The sequence below is a fragment of the Mustela nigripes genome, chromosome 7 (genome assembly GCF_022355385.1).
Source record: "Mustela nigripes isolate SB6536 chromosome 7, MUSNIG.SB6536, whole genome shotgun sequence".
In the NCBI taxonomy this organism is placed as follows: domain Eukaryota; kingdom Metazoa; phylum Chordata; class Mammalia; order Carnivora; family Mustelidae; genus Mustela; species Mustela nigripes.
Window position 1 is genome coordinate 109,422,457 of NC_081563.1, and position 18,574 is coordinate 109,441,030.

An 18,574-nucleotide genomic window follows, 5' to 3' on the forward strand; every position below is an offset into this window, starting at 1 on the left:
ACATTTACTTAGCCAAATACCTTAAACACACTTTTGTTCATGTACTTTGGCACTGTCACTATAATTTAATCACAGAAATTTTAAAACCAAAAAGACCAAATAAAATCTGTGTATTTATTTATTTATCTTTTTAATTTATTTGACACACAGAGAGAGCACAAGTAGGCAGAGAGGCAGGCAGAGAGAGGGGGGGAAGCAGGCTCCCTGCCGAGCAGAGAGCCCGATGTGGGACTCGATCCCAGGACTCTGAGATCATGACCTGAGCCGAAGGCAGCGGCTTTACCCACTGAGCCACCCAGGCACCCCAAAATCTGTTTATTTTTAAGAGAGGTAAAGAGAGTGCTCAAGGTGGGTTGGGGGAGGAAGAGCAGAGGGAGGAAGAGAATCTTAAGCAGGCTCAGGCTCAGCATAGAGCCCTACTCAGGGCTCAATTTCACAACCCTAAGGTCTTGATCTGAGCTGAAATCAGGAGTCGGATGCTTAACAGACTGAGGCACCTGGGTGCCCCTAAAAGTCTCGATTTAAAGGAGAATCTTAGTAAATTTGATGTTTAGCACTCTCAACACTAACATATACTATTGTCCTTATTTTTCTAATGTTGCATTAGTCCAGTAAAAACGTGATAGGTACATTAAATAAAATAAGGCTAAAGGTATCAGAGAACAAAGTCAAAAAGCTCCACATGAAATTGAGTACACAGTTTTAGGTGCTGTACTTTCCATGCAGTGGGTTGGTGTAGACCCCAGAGCTATGCTGGCGGAAGCATTTGAGGTAAAAGATACACCTTTTGATGGTAGTGCATCTGCCATCACTGACACTGCCCGAAATTGCTGCTTTTGTTGTTTAATTTCTGTCGACTTTCTTATTTGACTTAATCATCAACCAGGATGTCAGTTTGGGTATGAGAAAAGATAGTGGTTTCTGCTGGAGGCACAAAACATTTTATCCATACTTAGTGATATGTTTTACTATAGGTAGCATTTTGTAATAATTCTCTTTTCCTTTTTTTTCTTCTCTTATTCTGTTCATCTCACCAAAAACAAAACAAAATTCACCTCCAACAAATAAAACTCTAGGTTTTAGAGTCTTTGCCAGAAGATGTAGGGTTTAACATAGAAATAAAATGGATCTGCCAACAGAGGGTAAGTAATGCCCTCTTCCTCTCTCCCCCTCATTTCTTTAAATGCATTTATTCCCATCTCCTTGTTTTAATGGAAAAGTAAAGCTGAAATCTTACTGTGGCTTCTCCCAACATTATTGGGCCTTTTCAATAAAGCATCCTTTATCCTTATACTATATATGAGTACTTAAAAGTAATGATGAATGTATCATAGTGTAAATTTCAGTTTACATGTGTCTTGTGTGAACATTAATATGGATTATTCTGAATACACTTATAAAATGAATGTGAAAACTGGGCTGTTAACTTTATAACTGATTAGTTTTTGTTTTCTTATTCTCCATCTAAATATATATTTTAAATAATTCCCTAAGCAGTGTCCTGTTAGGTGGCAGTAGTAGATAGTAATAGTTAACCAAGAAAAGAAATTTCCGTAGGTGTGTTATAAATCATTCCCAGATTTAGTCTTTTTTTTGTTCAAAAGTTTATATTGAAAGTGAGGCATTTTGTGGGTGCTGGGTTCAAGTTGTGAACAAATAATAAACCTTACCTTCTTGGAACTTACAGTATAGTTGAAAAAAACAATTAACTGTTGAATATATCAATGGGGATATGTATAAATGGTTGGGATGCATGGGAAGAGGGTTCTTGGGCCTGGGGGTTGCTGAAAGGGTTTAATTCAGGTGTGACTAGGCAGTCAGAGCAATATCCTGGATTTCCTTTGTCAGAATACTCTATAACTGCCCTCAAATCTTGCTTTCTAAGTAGCTGTTTATGATAACTGGTCCCAGTTAACATTGTAAGTGATTTTTCTTAATAGGTGATTTTTAGTTTTCTGAGCTTTTAGGATTATTTTAATGACTGGTATATAAAACATCTAATATTTGAATATCAGCAGGGCTCTTAGTGTCTCAGCTGTATTTAGAGAATATTTTTATTATTTGTTAAGGGTACTTCATATGACTTTAAGAGCCAAAGAATGAAGCTTTTAATTTAGTGATTAGTAATTACCTGGATTTTGTTGTGGGGGGCACCTGGGAGGCTCAGTTGGTTGAGCATCCAACTCTTGATCTCAACTCGGATCTTGATCTCTGGGCCATGACTATAAGCCTTTTCGGGGCTCCACACTGGGTATGAAGCCTACTTTAAAAAAAAAAAAAAGTTACCTAAATATTTTGTTTTTTAAAAAGATGTTATTTATTTATTTGAGATAGAGTATGAACATGGGTGGGGATAGTTTGGGAGAAGCAGACTCCCCGCTGAGCAGAGAGCCTGATGCAGGGCTCCATCCTAGCACCCTGAGATCATGACCTGAGCCAAAGTCAGATGTTTAACCGACTGAGCCATCCAGGCACCCCATATAAAAATATTTTTAATATTTTTAATATTAATTTATTCTAATATTTTATTAGAGTGCAGAGTTCCAGAGTTTTAGCTTTTATTTTGTTAACTTTATTAAAGCAAAAGTTTATTGATGGTATAATCACTTTGTATATGTGTCTTTACCTGAATTACGACAGCTGCACAATCACTAAGTAGCTGTGTGGTCTTGGGCAAGTTACTTAATCTTCTAAGGCCTTTGATTTCCACAGGTAAAATAAGAGTTAGATTAGGTGATCTCAAGAATTTTTTCTGGCACTATGATTCTAGGGTATCTAATGACTTTTGTTTTCCTATTTCTTCTACATAGGATGGAATGTGGGATGGTAACTTATCAACGTATTTTGACATGAATCTGTTTTTGGATATAATTTTGAAAACTGTCTTAGAAAATTCTGGGAAGAGGAGAATAGTGTTTTCTTCATTTGATGCAGATATTTGCACAATGTGAGTAATAATTCAGTTTTTTCACCCTTAGATAGTAGCTGGGATTTAGGGTACAAAGATTGTGGTTGAAGGTAGGAAGGTTGCCCAGACTTCACCCTTGACTTGACCTCTTAGGTTACATATGTTTTCACATCCCTTTAGGTATAGGATGCCCTCCCAACTCCTCCAATGGACTCTACACCCACTGGATCCTAGTACCTCACACCCTGTGTTTCATTTTATAGGCATGTAACATCTTCCTTATGAACTCATAAGCCTTCAAAGGCTTTCTTATTGCCCATTCTGAGAATCTTTCAGCTCTTGTATAGAATGGTTTAAAATCTTTCTTTCTGATTGACAGGTGTAATACACGTTAATGGTGATTATATCTCAATAATGGGATTATGCTCTTTTGGGGGAGGTGGTTTCTTTATATTTTTAGAGTTTCCTAAAATTCTAAAACAATATATTAGAATTATCTCTCTGATGAGAAAAGTATTTTTAAATTGTCTTTTTTAGGGTTCGGCAGAAGCAGAACAAATACCCTATATTATTTCTGACTCAAGGAAAATCTGATATTTACCCTGAACTCATGGACCTCAGATCTCGGACAACCCCCATTGCAATGAGCTTTGCACAGTTTGAAAACCTCCTAGTAAGTTATGCTTGCTTTTTTTTTTTCTTTTACTTTTTTTTTTTTAAAGAAATGTCTGAGAGCAGTAGTAAATATGTTTTCATGTTATTTTACACATCTAATTGGTTAGTTTTGACACTCTTATAACAAGCTGAGAGCTTAAATAAGGATATTAGATCTCAGACTGAAAAGCAGTTAAATGAGCAACAAAATATTTTCTTTCTGGCCTAGGTCAAGTAAATTTTTATAGGTTTTTTTTTTTCTTTCAGTCTTTTTTTTTTTTTAAGGTTAGTTCGGTTGACATTTAATATTGGGTTTTGGTGAGTTTTTGTAGATTTCTGAGTGTATTTTATGAATCATCTAAAATGGCTGGACTGAAAAAATTATGTTAGAAGTTTTTCTTCCAATTTATTTTCCGAAATTTAAAGTTCTAACTTTTTTTTCTCTACTCACTCTACTTTGGGGAACACTGATGTAGATTATGACCATTTAGCATTTGCAGTTAGTAAGTTATTTTTTCATGAGTAACTAATTTTTCTTCTTTTAGGGGATCAATGCTCATACTGAAGACCTGCTCAGAAACCCGTCCTATATTCAGGAGGCAAAAGCTAAGGGACTAGTCATATTCTGCTGGGGTGATGATACCAATGATCCCGAAAACAGAAAGAAACTGAAGGAACTTGGAGTTAATGGTCTAATTTATGATAGGTATTTGTTTTTCATGAAAAGTTTCTATGGATTGTTAGAAAAAAAATAGTTGTTTTATAAAATTAAAAATAATATTAAACTTAGTTAAGTTAAAATTCTGTAGTTCAGCTTGAGGTTTATCTTAACATTTGTCAGTGGGATTTTTCAAACTCTGGAGTGTAACACAGCCATGTGGGAAGCTTATTAAACATTTGGATAACTGGGCTCTATATCAGATGTAGTGTCCTCTTGAGGGTTGGGGGGCTATCTCCCCCATACCTCTCCGCACCAACTTTCTTGGGGATCTCATCCAGTTCTGTGTCTTTTCATACCTTTATTCTTTAAATTTTTTTTTTTTTTTAACCTCCAACCTTTTTGTCTTTCCCCTGACTGCCTAAACTTTTATATCCAGCTATAAATACCTAACCTTTCTATAGACTTCCCGATTTCAATATAAATGACAACTCTGTCTTTCTGGTTTCTCATTCCAAATCCTGGGAGTCTTTTGTGGCTCTCATCTTAAACTCATACTCTAAAACCAGTCGGACAGAATCTTTTTGATTCTGTCTTCAGAATATAACCTGAATGTATGCACTCACCATATTTACTACTATCACTGTCTGCTAAGACAAGCTCATTTCTCATGTGGCTTATTGAAGTCTGTCTGCTTACCATCCACTCCTTTATCTACGCCTCCTTGCTCTCTGTTCCCAGCGCGGCAGCCAGAGGGGAGCCTGTTCTAACTGAAGTCAGATCCTGTTACTGCCACAGTTCTCTTTGTCACCTAGAGTAAAATCCAAGGTCCTTTCAAGGCCCCACGTGAGCTGATTGACATCTTTCTTCCTCCATCTCCTACCCCAACATACCCACACAAACATAAGCTCCACGAGGACAGGCTCTTTGCCTGTTTTGTTCACTTCTGTATCTCCAAAAGTTAGAACAATGTGTGACATGCAGTAGGGGCTCAAATATTTGTTGAACAAAAGTTTTTTCCTTTTTTAATAAGTTCCCTAGGTGTTTATGATAGAAATTTGAGAGCCACTGATCTGAGAGATTAAAAGATTTCTTAATATAAAGAAAGTTTGGGTTAGGAGGGATGTCATTTAGTCTGTTAAGGGATTAGCAGGCTTTGTAATACTTGAGCAACATCATATAAAGAATAAGTGATGAAATTCTTACAGGCCTGCTTTTAAAAATACTTTCCCTGAATTTAGTTCACTTTACTGTTTGTCCTGTGTAGTTAATATCACTTATGATAGACCCTTCCAACTAATTAAAAGAAGATAAAATTTTTGCAGTAACCATTTGAAAGAAGTGCTGGCTTTAGCAAAATTTTTGAATATTTTTCTTGGAGGAAGAGGAAGGAATGATTGCAAGTATATTCAGGCAAGAAAACAGTTTGTGAGACAGATCCTTTGAAGGGCCTTACTTGGTTGGAACCAAATTGTGATGTGTAATGGAGAACAGGAAGATGCTTTGCGATATTAAAGGCCCTGAAGAAAGTGAGCTCTTTCTGGCCTGGGTCAGTAAGAATAATTTCAAAGAGGAAGCCTGGATTTGGATTTTGAGAGTGGCCGTTTGCTTTGACAGGATTTGAGTTTTAGGCAGAAGCAATAGTGTGACTCAGGGCAGGACTGTGTCAAAGGTGTGGAAGCCGTTGAGGAAATAGCCTAGGACAGGGCTTCTGCTACGGTCTGTTAGGGTTGTGTTTACCTGCAAAAGTTTGGGGGTTTTTTAAATGTTTTAATTAAAGAAGTGTGTGTATATGCAAGGTTTACAATAAAAACCAGCAGTTCCCTATGCCTATCCTTTTCATTGTTTTTAGCTGAGTTCTTGTGCCTGAATGTTTTTTACTGAGAGAGAGAGAGTGTGCATCACATGCAGGCATGGAGTTGGGGGGCATAGGGAGAGGACGTCTTAAGCAAACTCTTGTCCAGTGTGTGGAACCTGTCTCATGACCCGAGGTTATGACCTAAGCCAAAATCACGCTTAACCAAATGAGCCACCCAAGTGCCCCACCCTAATGGTTTTTTTTTTAGCTATTTCTTTTGGCACATAATGTGGTTATGCTATTATTTTTCTTATTGTCAAATCTAGACATAACAGGGAGGGTTTTGAACGATCATGATTTTGGAGCCTTTGATCTCTTTTACGTTGGGGAAATTGTTGATGAGAGTGGGTGTTTTAGTTGATCAAAACTGATTTTTTCTCTTCTTTCCAAAGTCAGTACCATATAGATTTTACATTTAATCATGGTTTTATGGTACATTATGTTTTGATGCTGATATTTGGAATTTTTGCATTTGTGATAAAGAGTAAGATGACCTTTAAATTTACCTTTCTCAACTGGTTGTTGTCTCATTTTGGTACGGGGAAAATACTGCCTCAGTAATTAGGCAGTGTTTCCTCTTTTTATTAAAAAAATTACTGTGCTCAAATGATTAAAAAATAAATCCAGTAGCAAACACCCCCATTTAAAGTAAAGAATGTTATCATTAGATTTGAGGTCTCCCATATACCTCTCCCTAATCCAATTCCTTATCTCCTCCCTCAGATAAAACTGCTTATCAGATTATTATTCTCTTTGTAAAAATTTTAAATTCTGTTTCTATCACTAAATAATATACTATCTTTAAACTTTATTTGTACTTTTTTCTCACTTGTGGTAATATTCTTAAAATTAATCTATTTGTTGTATATACCTATAATTTGTTCATCTTTGTGGTTATATAATACTCATGGCTATGTCTCTATTACAATTTATTCTTTATGAGAACATTTAGGGAGTTGCCAGGTTTTTGCTTTTGCAGTGTTTGCTGTAAACATTGTTGAACCAGGCCTTCTAGAAAACATGTAGAGTTTCTCTAGGCCAATGACTTTCAAACCTTCTTGACCCAACCCAGCTAGAAATGCATTCTACATTATGACAAGGTGCACACATTGATAGGTATATCTACAAGTAAGTACCTGAAACAGAATTTTAAAAATAATGGCCCTCGGACATTTTCTGTTTGTATGTGTACTTTTGAAATGCTAGTCCATTTTGCCACTGGCCTTCATGTTTTTAAATGCTAGTCTTAACTTTCAAAGTTGTTTTGCAACCAACCCATTCCATTGTAAGGTGTCTGTGGGTCATGTATTGGAAGAGTATGTAAGGATTATGGTCCTGTCGAGTGGATGGTTCTGTATCCCTTGGTTCTGTACCCATTGTAGCCTGCTACCAGTTCTCAGGAGGAGGCCAGTGCATAACAAACTGTCTGCCTGACAGTTTATTATCATCAACACATGGTTAAGCCATGTGTAAGTAGGATTCGGAATCAGGCCTGGTAGGGCGCTCTGTCCTTAGGGTACAATGCTGGTCCAGTGGCATTGGCCCTCTTGGAGTGATGGTAGTCCCACACACGCCTTCCCTTTTACTCAGACTGCTCCTAGACTCACTGACTTCTTTGGGTACTGCTGTCATACTGAGTGAAGACTGCTCCCCTACTGCTCCTGTGTCAGAGCTCCCATCAACTGTAGTCCTGATCTTTCCCCTTTCCTGTCATTTTTATGGAACACATCCTTTAGTATCTTCTTGAGAAAGGAAGACATGGAAGTAAATGTTTGGTCTTGTGTGCCTGGAAGTATTTTGGCTGGGCATAAAATTTCGTGTTAGGAATAATTTTCTTTTAGAATTTTAAAAGCATTTCTGTCACATTCACAGTTTCGGTGTTACTATTGAGGAGTGTGAACTATGTTGACTTGTTCCTGCACATGTGATTTCTTTGTTTCCTATCTGGAAGCTTACAGAGTCATCTTTTTGTCACTAGTGTTATAAAATTTCATAGAGATGGATCTTGGTGTGGGTCTCCTTCCATCCCTTGTGCTGGGCACACAGCAGCCCATTTAATCTGTTGATATGTGTCTTTGAAGACACAGAGATTTTGTGAATTATCGTTTGATTTTTGTCTCTTCTGTTTTTCTGGGTTCTCCCTCTCTCCCGCTCGTTATAGAAATCCTTTAGTTTACATACTATTCACTCTTGGACCAGACTTCTAATTCTTATGTTTTCTATTTCCTATCTTTGTCTTTTTGCTCTACTTGGAAAGATTTTGCCAACCTTATCATCCACCATTCTATTGCGTTTTTTCTGTCTTCAATTTTAAGAACTGTCTTTTTTCTCTGAATGCTTTTTTCTTCTACATATAACATCCTGTTTTGGTTCAGTGAACTATTTCTGTGAAGGCATCAAGGACTTCTTTTGTGTCTTTGGAATTTTTTTCTCTTTGACTCACTATCTTACATGTTAGAAGCTTTCCTCAGTTGTTGGGAAATCCTTGGTTCCTTCTCATGGTAAGAAACTGGGATCTAAATACTTGTTGGAGGCTCCTGAATGTGTGAATGGGGCTTGTTAACTTGGAGTTCACTGAGGGGTGATCTGGGTGGCCTGTTTGGTCATAGTTCTGCTGTCAGTAGATTCAGAACTTTACTTTTTGGCTGACCAGATTCCTCACAGAAGAGTCTATATAAACTACCTAGAGGACCCAGATCTGGCTCCCAGGGTTCTTGGGATTCAGGTAAGGGAAGAGAGCTGGGGAAGGGAGGGCATGTCTCTGAATTTTGCATGTGTTATATGTATGGACTGTCTCTAATTCCCCTGGTGCTGGTGGCTTTTGTAAAACGCCCAAACCCTCACCTGGTCTTCTAGTCCTCCAGTCCTCCATTCCAAGAGGTTTTCTGTTAAGCTCTCGAAATCAAATCAACCTAAGTGGGGGAGCGGGGTGCCAGGCAGCCTTCATGGCAGGAAGTTAGAAGGAAGGGAGATGCTTAATGCTGCTCAAGAGCCTTTACTCATCCTCCCTGTTTTAGTTGCCACCCCCCTCTTTCCCCAGTTCTAGGGGAATCTGGTGCTGCTTTTAACTCAGCCTTTTCATGTTTTCCACTACTGGCTTGTGGCCTTTTATGTTCTGCTAACTGAAACACTTTGTTATTATTTATGCATCTGTTTTCCAGCTTCCAAAATTTTGTTGCTGTATGTCTCTTTTTTTTTCCCCCCATACGCATGGATTCTTTTTAAATCCTTTTATTTTCTTTTTAATGGGATATACAGAGAATGCATAGTTGCTTCTGATTTTGGTCTGATATCTTGACCCAGAGGTCACTTCTCACTCTCTTAGAAATTCTTTCCTACTATGATGTCACAACGACCTCTGTTGTAGCATGAGTTGCCTGGCCCTCACATTTAGGCCTGAAAGGCCATCCTCTCTCTGCTGATGGGCAGTGCAGTGCTGCTGTTGTCACATGGGACTTTTTCTGGCCTTTCAACTAGAGGTACCTTGGCCTAGGCTGCACAACTTTAGGACAGTTCTCACAGTCCAGATCTTCAGTGCTTTGAAGTCACACCTGGGTATGAATTCCAACCCTGCCTCTTAATGGCTTCCCATCGGTAAAATGCGGCATTGCCGGGTGCTTGGCTTGGAGAGAAGATACCTGACGAATCAATCACTAGTAAACTACAGGTTTATTTCATTTTCTGATTCAGTTGCTTTGTAATCTGTTCTTTTTCATTATGGGCACAAAAAGGAAATGCTGCTATTCTTTGTTGTTGGAAAGATGGAAGAGAAGTTATTTTTAAACTGAACCTGATAACTTTCATCTTTTAAAAGGGAGGTGGGCTCTTGTACAATGGATATTCCAGGCATTCTGTAATCAGATTGCCCTGAAAAGGTTAAGGCAGGCGGATCTTACGTAAACCATAAAATTATACTATTTTTTGTGTTTTGTGTTTGTTTCATCATAGGATATATGATTGGATGCCTGAACAGCCAAATATATTCCAAGTGGAGCAGTTGGAACGCCTGAAGCAAGAATTGCCAGAGCTTAAGAGCTGTTTGTGTCCCACTGTTAGCCGCTTTGTTCCCTCATCTCTGTGTGGGGAGCCTGATATTCATGTGGATGCCAACGGCATCGATAATATTGAGAGTGCTTAGTTCTTATTGGACAGAGGCCATTTGGGGGCATGCACCACTGTTCTGGGTATTCCCTTTTCATCGTCGAGCATCGTCTTATCTACGCCTTCTAGGTTTCTCAGTCCACTGAAGCAATAATGAAGTATTTTACTCTTTTCACTACACTTCTTGCTCGAATTTCAAGTATGCTATTTAAATCACTTGGCCAGGTATAATTACCAGTCAGTCTCTTTCCAATGAGAAAATTTATTGGTTGGCAAACATATTAAACGAAATATATAAACATATAATGTTAAACAGGTGTTCATTAAAAGCATAGTGCTTTGAAATTAACTATATAAATATATTTACAGTTCTTACAGCTTTCATTTGATCAGGTCTGAAACACTTAGCACTTGGGGAACATGACTATGCATAATTATACCTGACCATGGAAAAAATAAGTACCTCAAATGCATGCATTTGCACTGGTGATTCCAACTGCACAAATCTTTGTGCCATCGATGTACATATGTATTTTTTACATGGATTGACATGCACAGACAACATTTCCATTCAGTATGAACCATGAGGCTGCTGCCATTCTCCCACTTAACCAAACCAATGCCTGTGTAAACAGCCTGGAGGTGATCCTTGAAAACTTGTTTCATAAGTCTTTCAAAAAATTGTTTTGCATAAATGTTAAAATGCTGCAGGGTAATTTAATGTATAAAATAGTAGAAGTATGTCTACATAGTTAATAGAGTAGATCATAATGTATAAATCCTATTGAGTGCATGCTTTAGGTTGTAAGCATGAGATTGTACGCGTTTACTGTAAGTCCTTGCATCTGTGGTGCTAGGTGAGTGTGAGAAGGTGTCAAGGACTGAAAATATTTTGTCGCTAAAAAAAAAGAAAAAAGCCTGTTTGTAGGCATTTTCAGTATGCTTATTTTAAGTGTCTCTCACTACCTATTACACACCGTTGCTTTGTGGGTTTGTTGTGTGTGTGTTGTACAGTAGTTAAATCTCCATGCAGAAAAATAAATGTCCTGAATTCTCATATTGGTATTCTTTATTGGTTAATGTATATGAAGCATGTAATTTATTTAGAAATTTTAGAAGAGCCTTCTAAATGTATATGCGTGTTTTTAGGATTATACTAAGGTTTCTTTCATTACATGCTGATTGTTTTGGCATAACTGTAACTTAAGAATGTATGTTAAATAAAATATACAGATTTATTTTCTTCCTTATAAAACAAAATTTCAAGAAGGTATTACTTTTATAGAATTGATTCTATACTATTATTATGAGAAATTGGAATTTAAGAATTGGAATCCTACCCTAAAGTGATGGTTTATTTGCATCTACTTTTTACTGCATGTTCTTCACTAGGCAACTTATTCATGCATTTTCATATTTTAGTACTAGCTGAGAACCTAAGACTTGGAATTACACGTTGTATCTTTTTTTTTTTTTAAAGCCAAACAATGCAATTGTGGTTTAGTCTTAATTGTGTGAAGACAGGCTTTGAACTCCTGTGGTGTTGGGCTATAACACCATTATTTAATGGAAAAGAGTTTAGGAAATGCAGTCTTCTGCAAGTGTTCTATATACTTTTCTCATGTTGAACGAGATTTTCCCATGCTTTGGTGTGAGTTAGGCAGTTTTAGAAAACTACTAAAAAGGAATTCATTTTCTTTGTAGACCTTTGTACAATACAGTGACCATTACCTTATGGTAACTTGATTAGCCATAGGTGTACGTTTCTGATCTTGTTTGTTTGCTCTCTTCCCCTCTGCCTTTCCATCCACTGGCAATACAGCTTCCATGTTGAAAACTCACAGATCATTAAAGGAGAGGAGAGGTGATGGGGAGGGGGAGGAGTTTCCTGAGCAGTGTAATTTGCTGCAAAGAACTTACAAGGACTGCTTATGCCCCAGACAGAACCTCACTGCTCCCTTTCTTTCCTGTCCCTTCCCAACCTTGCAAACCAGGGTTAGCAGACAGTTAAAGCATAGCAGTAGCTCCCCATTGCTATAGGACTGAGTCTAGGCTTCCTTATCACTAACTGTTGCCCTGTACACTCTGCTCCGGCCACATTATACCCATGGTAGGCCCTGGCCATGCCATGCTCCTACACTATGCCCTGTCTGTGGCCATGTGTCCTCTGCCTGGAAGCCCTCTCCTCCCCACAGACACTCCCTGCCACACTCACTCCTTTCTCCTGAGCCATCAGCCTCTCTGAAGTTCTTGCTGGAAGTTATGCAGAAGGGTGTGAATCCATCTCTTACTCCATAGCCGTATGCTTGTACCTTGATCATGCCTTGTGTCCTAGCACATTCTAAGTAGATGGCGTTGTTCGGCTCACCTACCAGGCTGCGGGCGTTTTCCAGGGCAGGGAATTCGTCTTACTCGCTATTTCCACAGTGTGTGTAACACGGTAGAGAATAAATGTTGGAATTGTTGGGATAATATAATTTGTATCAAATGTCCTTTTGAATTAAGAGATTTAATTATGTTTACTAAGAATGTAAACTTTGGTTTACATTTTTTGACAGTTGGAACAGTTTGTTGATGTCAATTTTAAATGTAGAGGTATAATGTTAAAATCATTTTATATTTTCTGGAAATCGAGTGCAATGTTCGATAAAATGCCGCCGTTGTTCTCTGGTGTTTTCTACCCTCTGGAATTATGTACTGTAACTGACTAGATGTAAATTTGAGGAATACAGTTCATTCCTGTGTCGGTAGTGCCTAAGGGCTACCACAGCCACCCATTACCTCACCACTCCCACCGTCCCTTGTGTTTTCGCCCCTCCAAACCCCACGCTTACACCTACCTCAGTACCGCTTTCCTTGTCCGAAATGCCTTCTCTGTCTTCCCTCTGTGTCCAGCTCAGGTGCCACCACCTCCATAAAACTTGGCTCAGCTTTTGATCAGAATCATGATGCAAACAAATGCTTATGGCCTCTCAATCTCACGACTTCATTTTGCAGCTGGGCTACTAAACCCAGGGAAGTTAACTGACTGACCAGGTTGGGACTAAAACTGGGTTTTGTGATTCCTAACCCCTTGTTCTTAAACTACGCTGCCTTCTGAATTCTTGTGGCATTTGTTAGCATGTGCTTTCTTACGGTCTTTTTATGTGCCTGTTCTATTTCCCTAAGATTGTAAGCCCCTTAAGGGCAGGGACTTCTTTGCATTTCTAGCACTGCTATCATGTTCTCTCCTTAGGTATGAACTAGACAAATAAATGGCGGTGGCAACGATCCTAGTTTCCTCACTCAGATTGTTTCACAGTCTGCATACAGTTTTGTATGGCCTGCTTGGCTATGTCGTCTGGAGTGTGTGTGCTCGTGTGCATGCGTGTGCATGTGTGTCTGCATGTACACTCATGGAGTTCCCTCTCTGCCCCAGTTGTTTAAGGTCACAGACAGGTTACCGTAAACCAATTTTCTGCTCCGTGCTGAATGAGGACAACTGTGGGACCCAATGGAAGGTGAGGTCTGGTTTCTCCCGCAGGCCTGGCTGGCCCTCCCTGGGCTGATACACCTAAATCCCGCAGCTGGTGGTCTGGGAGTGCGAGATGTGCTGCCTCGGGTCGGACTCAGGTGACCTGTGGGCCGGCTGTCTCATTAGCCCTGGTGGAGCGGCACTGCCCTTTGTGCCTTGGCACTTCCTCTTCACAGCTGACCACATTCTGTTTCACGTTTCTACTGGTTTGGTACTCCAGGTTGGCAGTGGAGGCCTGTTAATTTAGATTTGGATATAATTCACTCCTTTTGCATGTTAGGTTTGGATTGTGTATTTTGGGGGTAGGAAGCAAAACGCACATATGAAGAACATTGATTATTTTGTTGTTCCTGAGTGGAAGTCTATTCAAATATAATCTGTGAGTTTATATAGTTTGAGAAATGGATTTGAAATCTTTAAAATGCAAGAGAGCATATGATTAAGAGTGTTTTATATTTTCTTTGTGTTGGAGACAAGGGGAAGAGATAATAGGTTAAAGCAAGGCTCTTGAGCCCTTGCGGAGTGGGGTGGATGGAGGTCAGGGTAGTTGTGAAGCCTCTTTGGGGTACGGCTTTTGTAAACTCAGAGGCCAGGGTAGTAGTTGTGGAGTGTTGAAAGAATGAAGGAACCATCCCGATAATGGAGAGGATTTTGTTTTTAATGGATTTTAAAGGAAAATGAGAGAAATGTACTTTATTTTTTTAATTTTATTTAATTTTTTTCAGTGTTCCAAAATTCATCGCTTATGCACCGCACCCAGAGAAATGTACTTTAAAATAATGAGGAAAGTAGTATTGGTACAGGAATAATAAAAGAAATACAAAGATGAGTTTATCTAATCCTCTACTAAATTGGTCCAAGCATCCATCTTACCTGCTCAGACCAAAAACAGAAATGCGGATGGGTTAAGTGAGTTTCTGAAACTTAACTTGCACATGTGCAAAGCTAAACTAACGTAATGTCACAGGAAGAAAGCTTAAAAGTGTATAGCAAAAGTCTGTCCCATGGTTTCAAATGTGTGTCTCTGCAGCCTAGATTTCTCCTGTTAAGCTCAGATTCACACATCTAGCTCTGTGTCCGCATCTTCACTTGGAGGTGTGATGGGCACCTCACATGTGTGTACCACCCAAACGCTCTTCTTCCTTCCTGTGAAACTGTTCCTGTCCCACTTCCTCCAGTGATCCATGTCACAGTCAGTGACACTCCGGAGTATTACACTAATCACAAGTTACCATAAGAGAGCGCTCATGGAACTTTATTTTATGATATGTGAGAGGTCAGTTGCCTGTTTCTTTTCAATTAAAAAAGAAATCGTCCATGTATTCTTTTGCTTAATAGCATAGAATCATCTTTTGTGCCAGAAACATCCCCTTGGGATTTTTTTGAACAGTGTTGGATTGATTTTCTAGATTAATATGTGGGAAGGATTAATGTTTTAAAAATAGGGTTTTTCCGGAACACAGAGTGTGCCTCCAACTTATCCTCCTAATTTTTTTCAGAATTTTTTACATCTTCTAGGAAAATGAGTTCTTCCATTTACATGTTGTATACTTTTTTCTTACGTTTAAAAGAACTAATGAGTTTTAATTCCCATTTTCTTTACATACCTTCTTCAATAATACACAGTTTTTGCTTATTGCTCTCATCTGTAGCTACTCTGCTGAATTCAGTCAAAATATTTTGTTATTTAAGTATCTGGGATTTTCTAGTTAATCATATCTGCAAGTACATTTTTCTAATTTTTAAAATAACAGCTTTTTCTTTATCTTGTCTTATTTCAGTAACTAAAAACAATTGTAGGCATCCTTGTTTCTTTACTGACTGTAATGGGAAATAGTATGATGGCTTCTGGGGTTTCTATCAAATTAAGGAAATTTCTTCTTGATTTGCTAAAGAATCTCTTCTTCGCTTCCCAACCCCTCTCTCCCCCCAAGGGGTAGGTGTGGAATTTATTCAGTGAGTGAGTGAGGAGTTAGAAAGCAATCATAGCTTTTGACTTAATCTGTTAATTTTTCATGAAGTGAATGATGCTGGTATGTTTTCTAATGTTGCATTACCCTTCAATAATTGGTATAAAACCTCTTGTTCTTTTGACAGTGATTGGCTGATTCATCTAGGATTTATCTATATTCATAAATGAGATTGACTTAGTTTTCTTCTGCTATTTATGTCTAGTTTTAGAGACCATCAGGATCGCTTTATAAAGTCATTTGAGTTAGCCTTTCAGGGTTTTCTGTCATGTGGAACAGTGTGTATAATGTTAGTATCCTCTGTTGATGGTTTGATAAGCACTGCTATAAAACTGCATATTTTCAAGTGTTTCTTTTCAGCCCTCACAGTTTCTTCTTTAGTCATAGCCTGTTTGTGTTCTCTACTTTTTTATTAAATTTATATTTGGGGGGGAAAGCAGGCAGTTTTCCTAGATTTTAAAAAAATTACTTGTCTACATACAACCATGTGTTGTATGTAGTCTGTATTCGTGTGGTGTATATATTATATAACATGTAATACATATACACACATACAAATACTGGATATCATATATATGTAAAATCTTCTGAGATACAATCACTTTTTTGTTTTTAATATTTTCTTTGACATGAAGTAGGAAGTTATCCTTGATTAGATTGCCAAACATCTTTTTTTTTAAACTAGGCTTTAGTGGTATTGAGCAATGTTTTTACTATTTCATTAATTACTGCTCTTAAATTTAGTGTGTAAAACTCTACCTAATTTGGATTTATTTTGTACCTTTTCTTGCTCCTTGAGTTGAATCTATCGCAGTACTAAAAACAGTACTGATTCTATAACAGCAGAATAATAGACTTGACCTTGGAAAAATATGTTTTAGTGGAAGGGGAACAAGAACTACTTTTTGAAAAAGAAAAAAAATCTGTATAAGGAGCTGTTTTTCTATAATAATGGAAGCGTGCACCATGTAAAGTATGAACCTTATTTTTTAGTTTTTAGCTAGTCTGATTTAACTGAATTCCCTTATGTTGTAATTCTTTAAGGGATAACCATGACCAAATATTTGCCAAGGGCTTGGTCAGGAGAATAAAGCAGCTTCTGTCTTCAACGTGCTTATTATTTAGTTGAGGTATTACATGTTTTAAAAAATGCAAGATAGGGGGCACCTGGGTGGCTCAGTGAAGTGGCTGCCTTCAGTTCAGGTCGTGATCCCAGGGACCTGGGAATTGAGCCAGTGGTTTGCCCATTTTCCCTGTATTTTTGGAGAAAAGATTTGTTTGGTGTTTTGTTTTGTTTTGGCACAAACTCACCAAGTCATCATACAGTGTTAAAAATTCCCGCCATCGCAGAGTGCCGTGGTATAGGTTCCTCCTTCCCAGAGGGTGCCAGAGCTAATGTGTGTGGTGTGTGTGGTGAGGGTTAGGGTTGTCTAGCTGCCCAGTGCCCAACTCCTACTTTTGGGAGCAGTACTTTGGGGAGGGTGGCGGATGTGCTCTCTCCCCTGTTGGGTACAGTCTTTGGGGGCGCGTAAAATCACACGTCCTCCTTCCCCCGGCCAAGGACTAGGTGCATGAACGGAGCCAGGCCAACGGGACCCTCGACGGTCTTGGGTCACTGTATATTAATCAGAACAGCCAAAGGATAGAATAAGTACTTAGAGTGTTTCCCTTCTAGAGCGACTTTAGTTCCTGCAGTGAAGCCCATAGGATCTTCCTGCTTGCTCCTTTGGACCTGCGCTCGGGCCTTCCCTTCACTTCTGTGAGGTCCCCTACATCCCTCTAGTAAACTCCTTTCTTCTACTATTAGAGGAAAATTGTGTTGTTTAACACCCAGGGAAGCTTGACTGGTGGACCACGTAGCCTTACAGATGTGTGTGTAATTGTTTAGATAAAAATTTTTACGTACTCTGCTTTTCAGGATGGCAGTTTGCAGTTTCTTCATGCAGGTCAGACACTCCGTGTACTTGGCATGTGGATAGATGAACAACGGGGTAGGCCACATCTCAGTTAGCCAGGCAAGTGTCTTGGTGGATCAGCGCCCCAGCCTGTGCTGTTGCTGCCTGGTGAACAGTGTGGCCAGAGTGACTTCTCTATTTTCATGGGTGCCCTGCTTCCCCTGTCACCTCCCAGCCTTGTCTCTGGCCATCCAGCACTAGTCTCCTGTCACACCTCTCTACTTGGTGTCTCAGAAGGCACTTAAACACTCTTCGTGGTATCTGTTTTATTATTATTATTATTATTATTATTATTATTTTGCCTTTTCCTGCAAGACCAGCTCAATGGCCTGAAGCCTTTTCTGAACTCCCGAGTGACAGTGCAGTGCCTTCCCCCACCCCCTGCCCTAAATTCCCAGAACAGCCAACAGCTGTTCCCTTAACAGTTGCTTGCCTTGTCACTTGTCTGTCTGAGTCCAGGACATAAAGAACACCCTGACGCTGTCTGACCGCATGTCAGAGAGGCTTATCGCCGTGCCTGATACATGCACACTTGCCTTCTGTCCTATGAGTGCCCATCACGGCACGATGTTCACACCACTTCATCCATTAAGTGAGCAGATCCCATACGCATACAGGAGATATATTTCATTACCCAACACCAAAGGTAAAGAAGAAACCACCTTCACCCCAAAAAAAGATTTGTCTCTATTTTTGCCTCAGAAAAACCTTCTGAAGTCACTTTTTTCCCTGGCTGGTTCTAGTTCTTAAGGAGCTGTCAAACTTTCTTATGAGTTGTGAATTGGAGAGACCAAGGTCCTGCATGTCCTCAAGGACAGGAGCCTGGGCCTCTGATGACAGATTTAGCTGCCTTAATGTTTATAGCATACATGAAGAACTTCCTTCACTAATGAAATTCTTGTTTTGGTAGCAGGGAGACTCAGATATTTTTAATTTCTGAGAACTAAGAAAAGCCA

General features: G+C 39.0%; 1 protein-coding gene across 4 annotated transcripts in view; it reads left to right on the forward strand.

The window, feature by feature from the left end:
* The window catches only part of LOC132021743 (glycerophosphocholine phosphodiesterase GPCPD1), a 68,343-nt gene extending 54,894 nt beyond the window's left edge, over nucleotides 1-13,449 (forward strand). For 3 of the 4 annotated variants that reach the window (XM_059406570.1, XM_059406569.1, XM_059406572.1), the window contains 5 exons: nucleotides 1,077-1,142; nucleotides 2,811-2,947; nucleotides 3,446-3,581; nucleotides 4,108-4,268; nucleotides 10,027-13,449. In XM_059406570.1, the coding sequence (XP_059262553.1) occupies nucleotides 1,077-1,142; nucleotides 2,811-2,947; nucleotides 3,446-3,581; nucleotides 4,108-4,268; nucleotides 10,027-10,216 (690 nt within the window). In that variant the 3' untranslated portion in view covers nucleotides 10,217-13,449. The remainder of the gene's footprint in view (nucleotides 1-1,076; nucleotides 1,143-2,810; nucleotides 2,948-3,445; nucleotides 3,582-4,107; nucleotides 4,269-10,026) is intronic. The other variant, XM_059406571.1, reaches the window with a different exon arrangement.
* The last annotated feature ends 5,125 nt before the right edge of the window (nucleotides 13,450-18,574 follow it).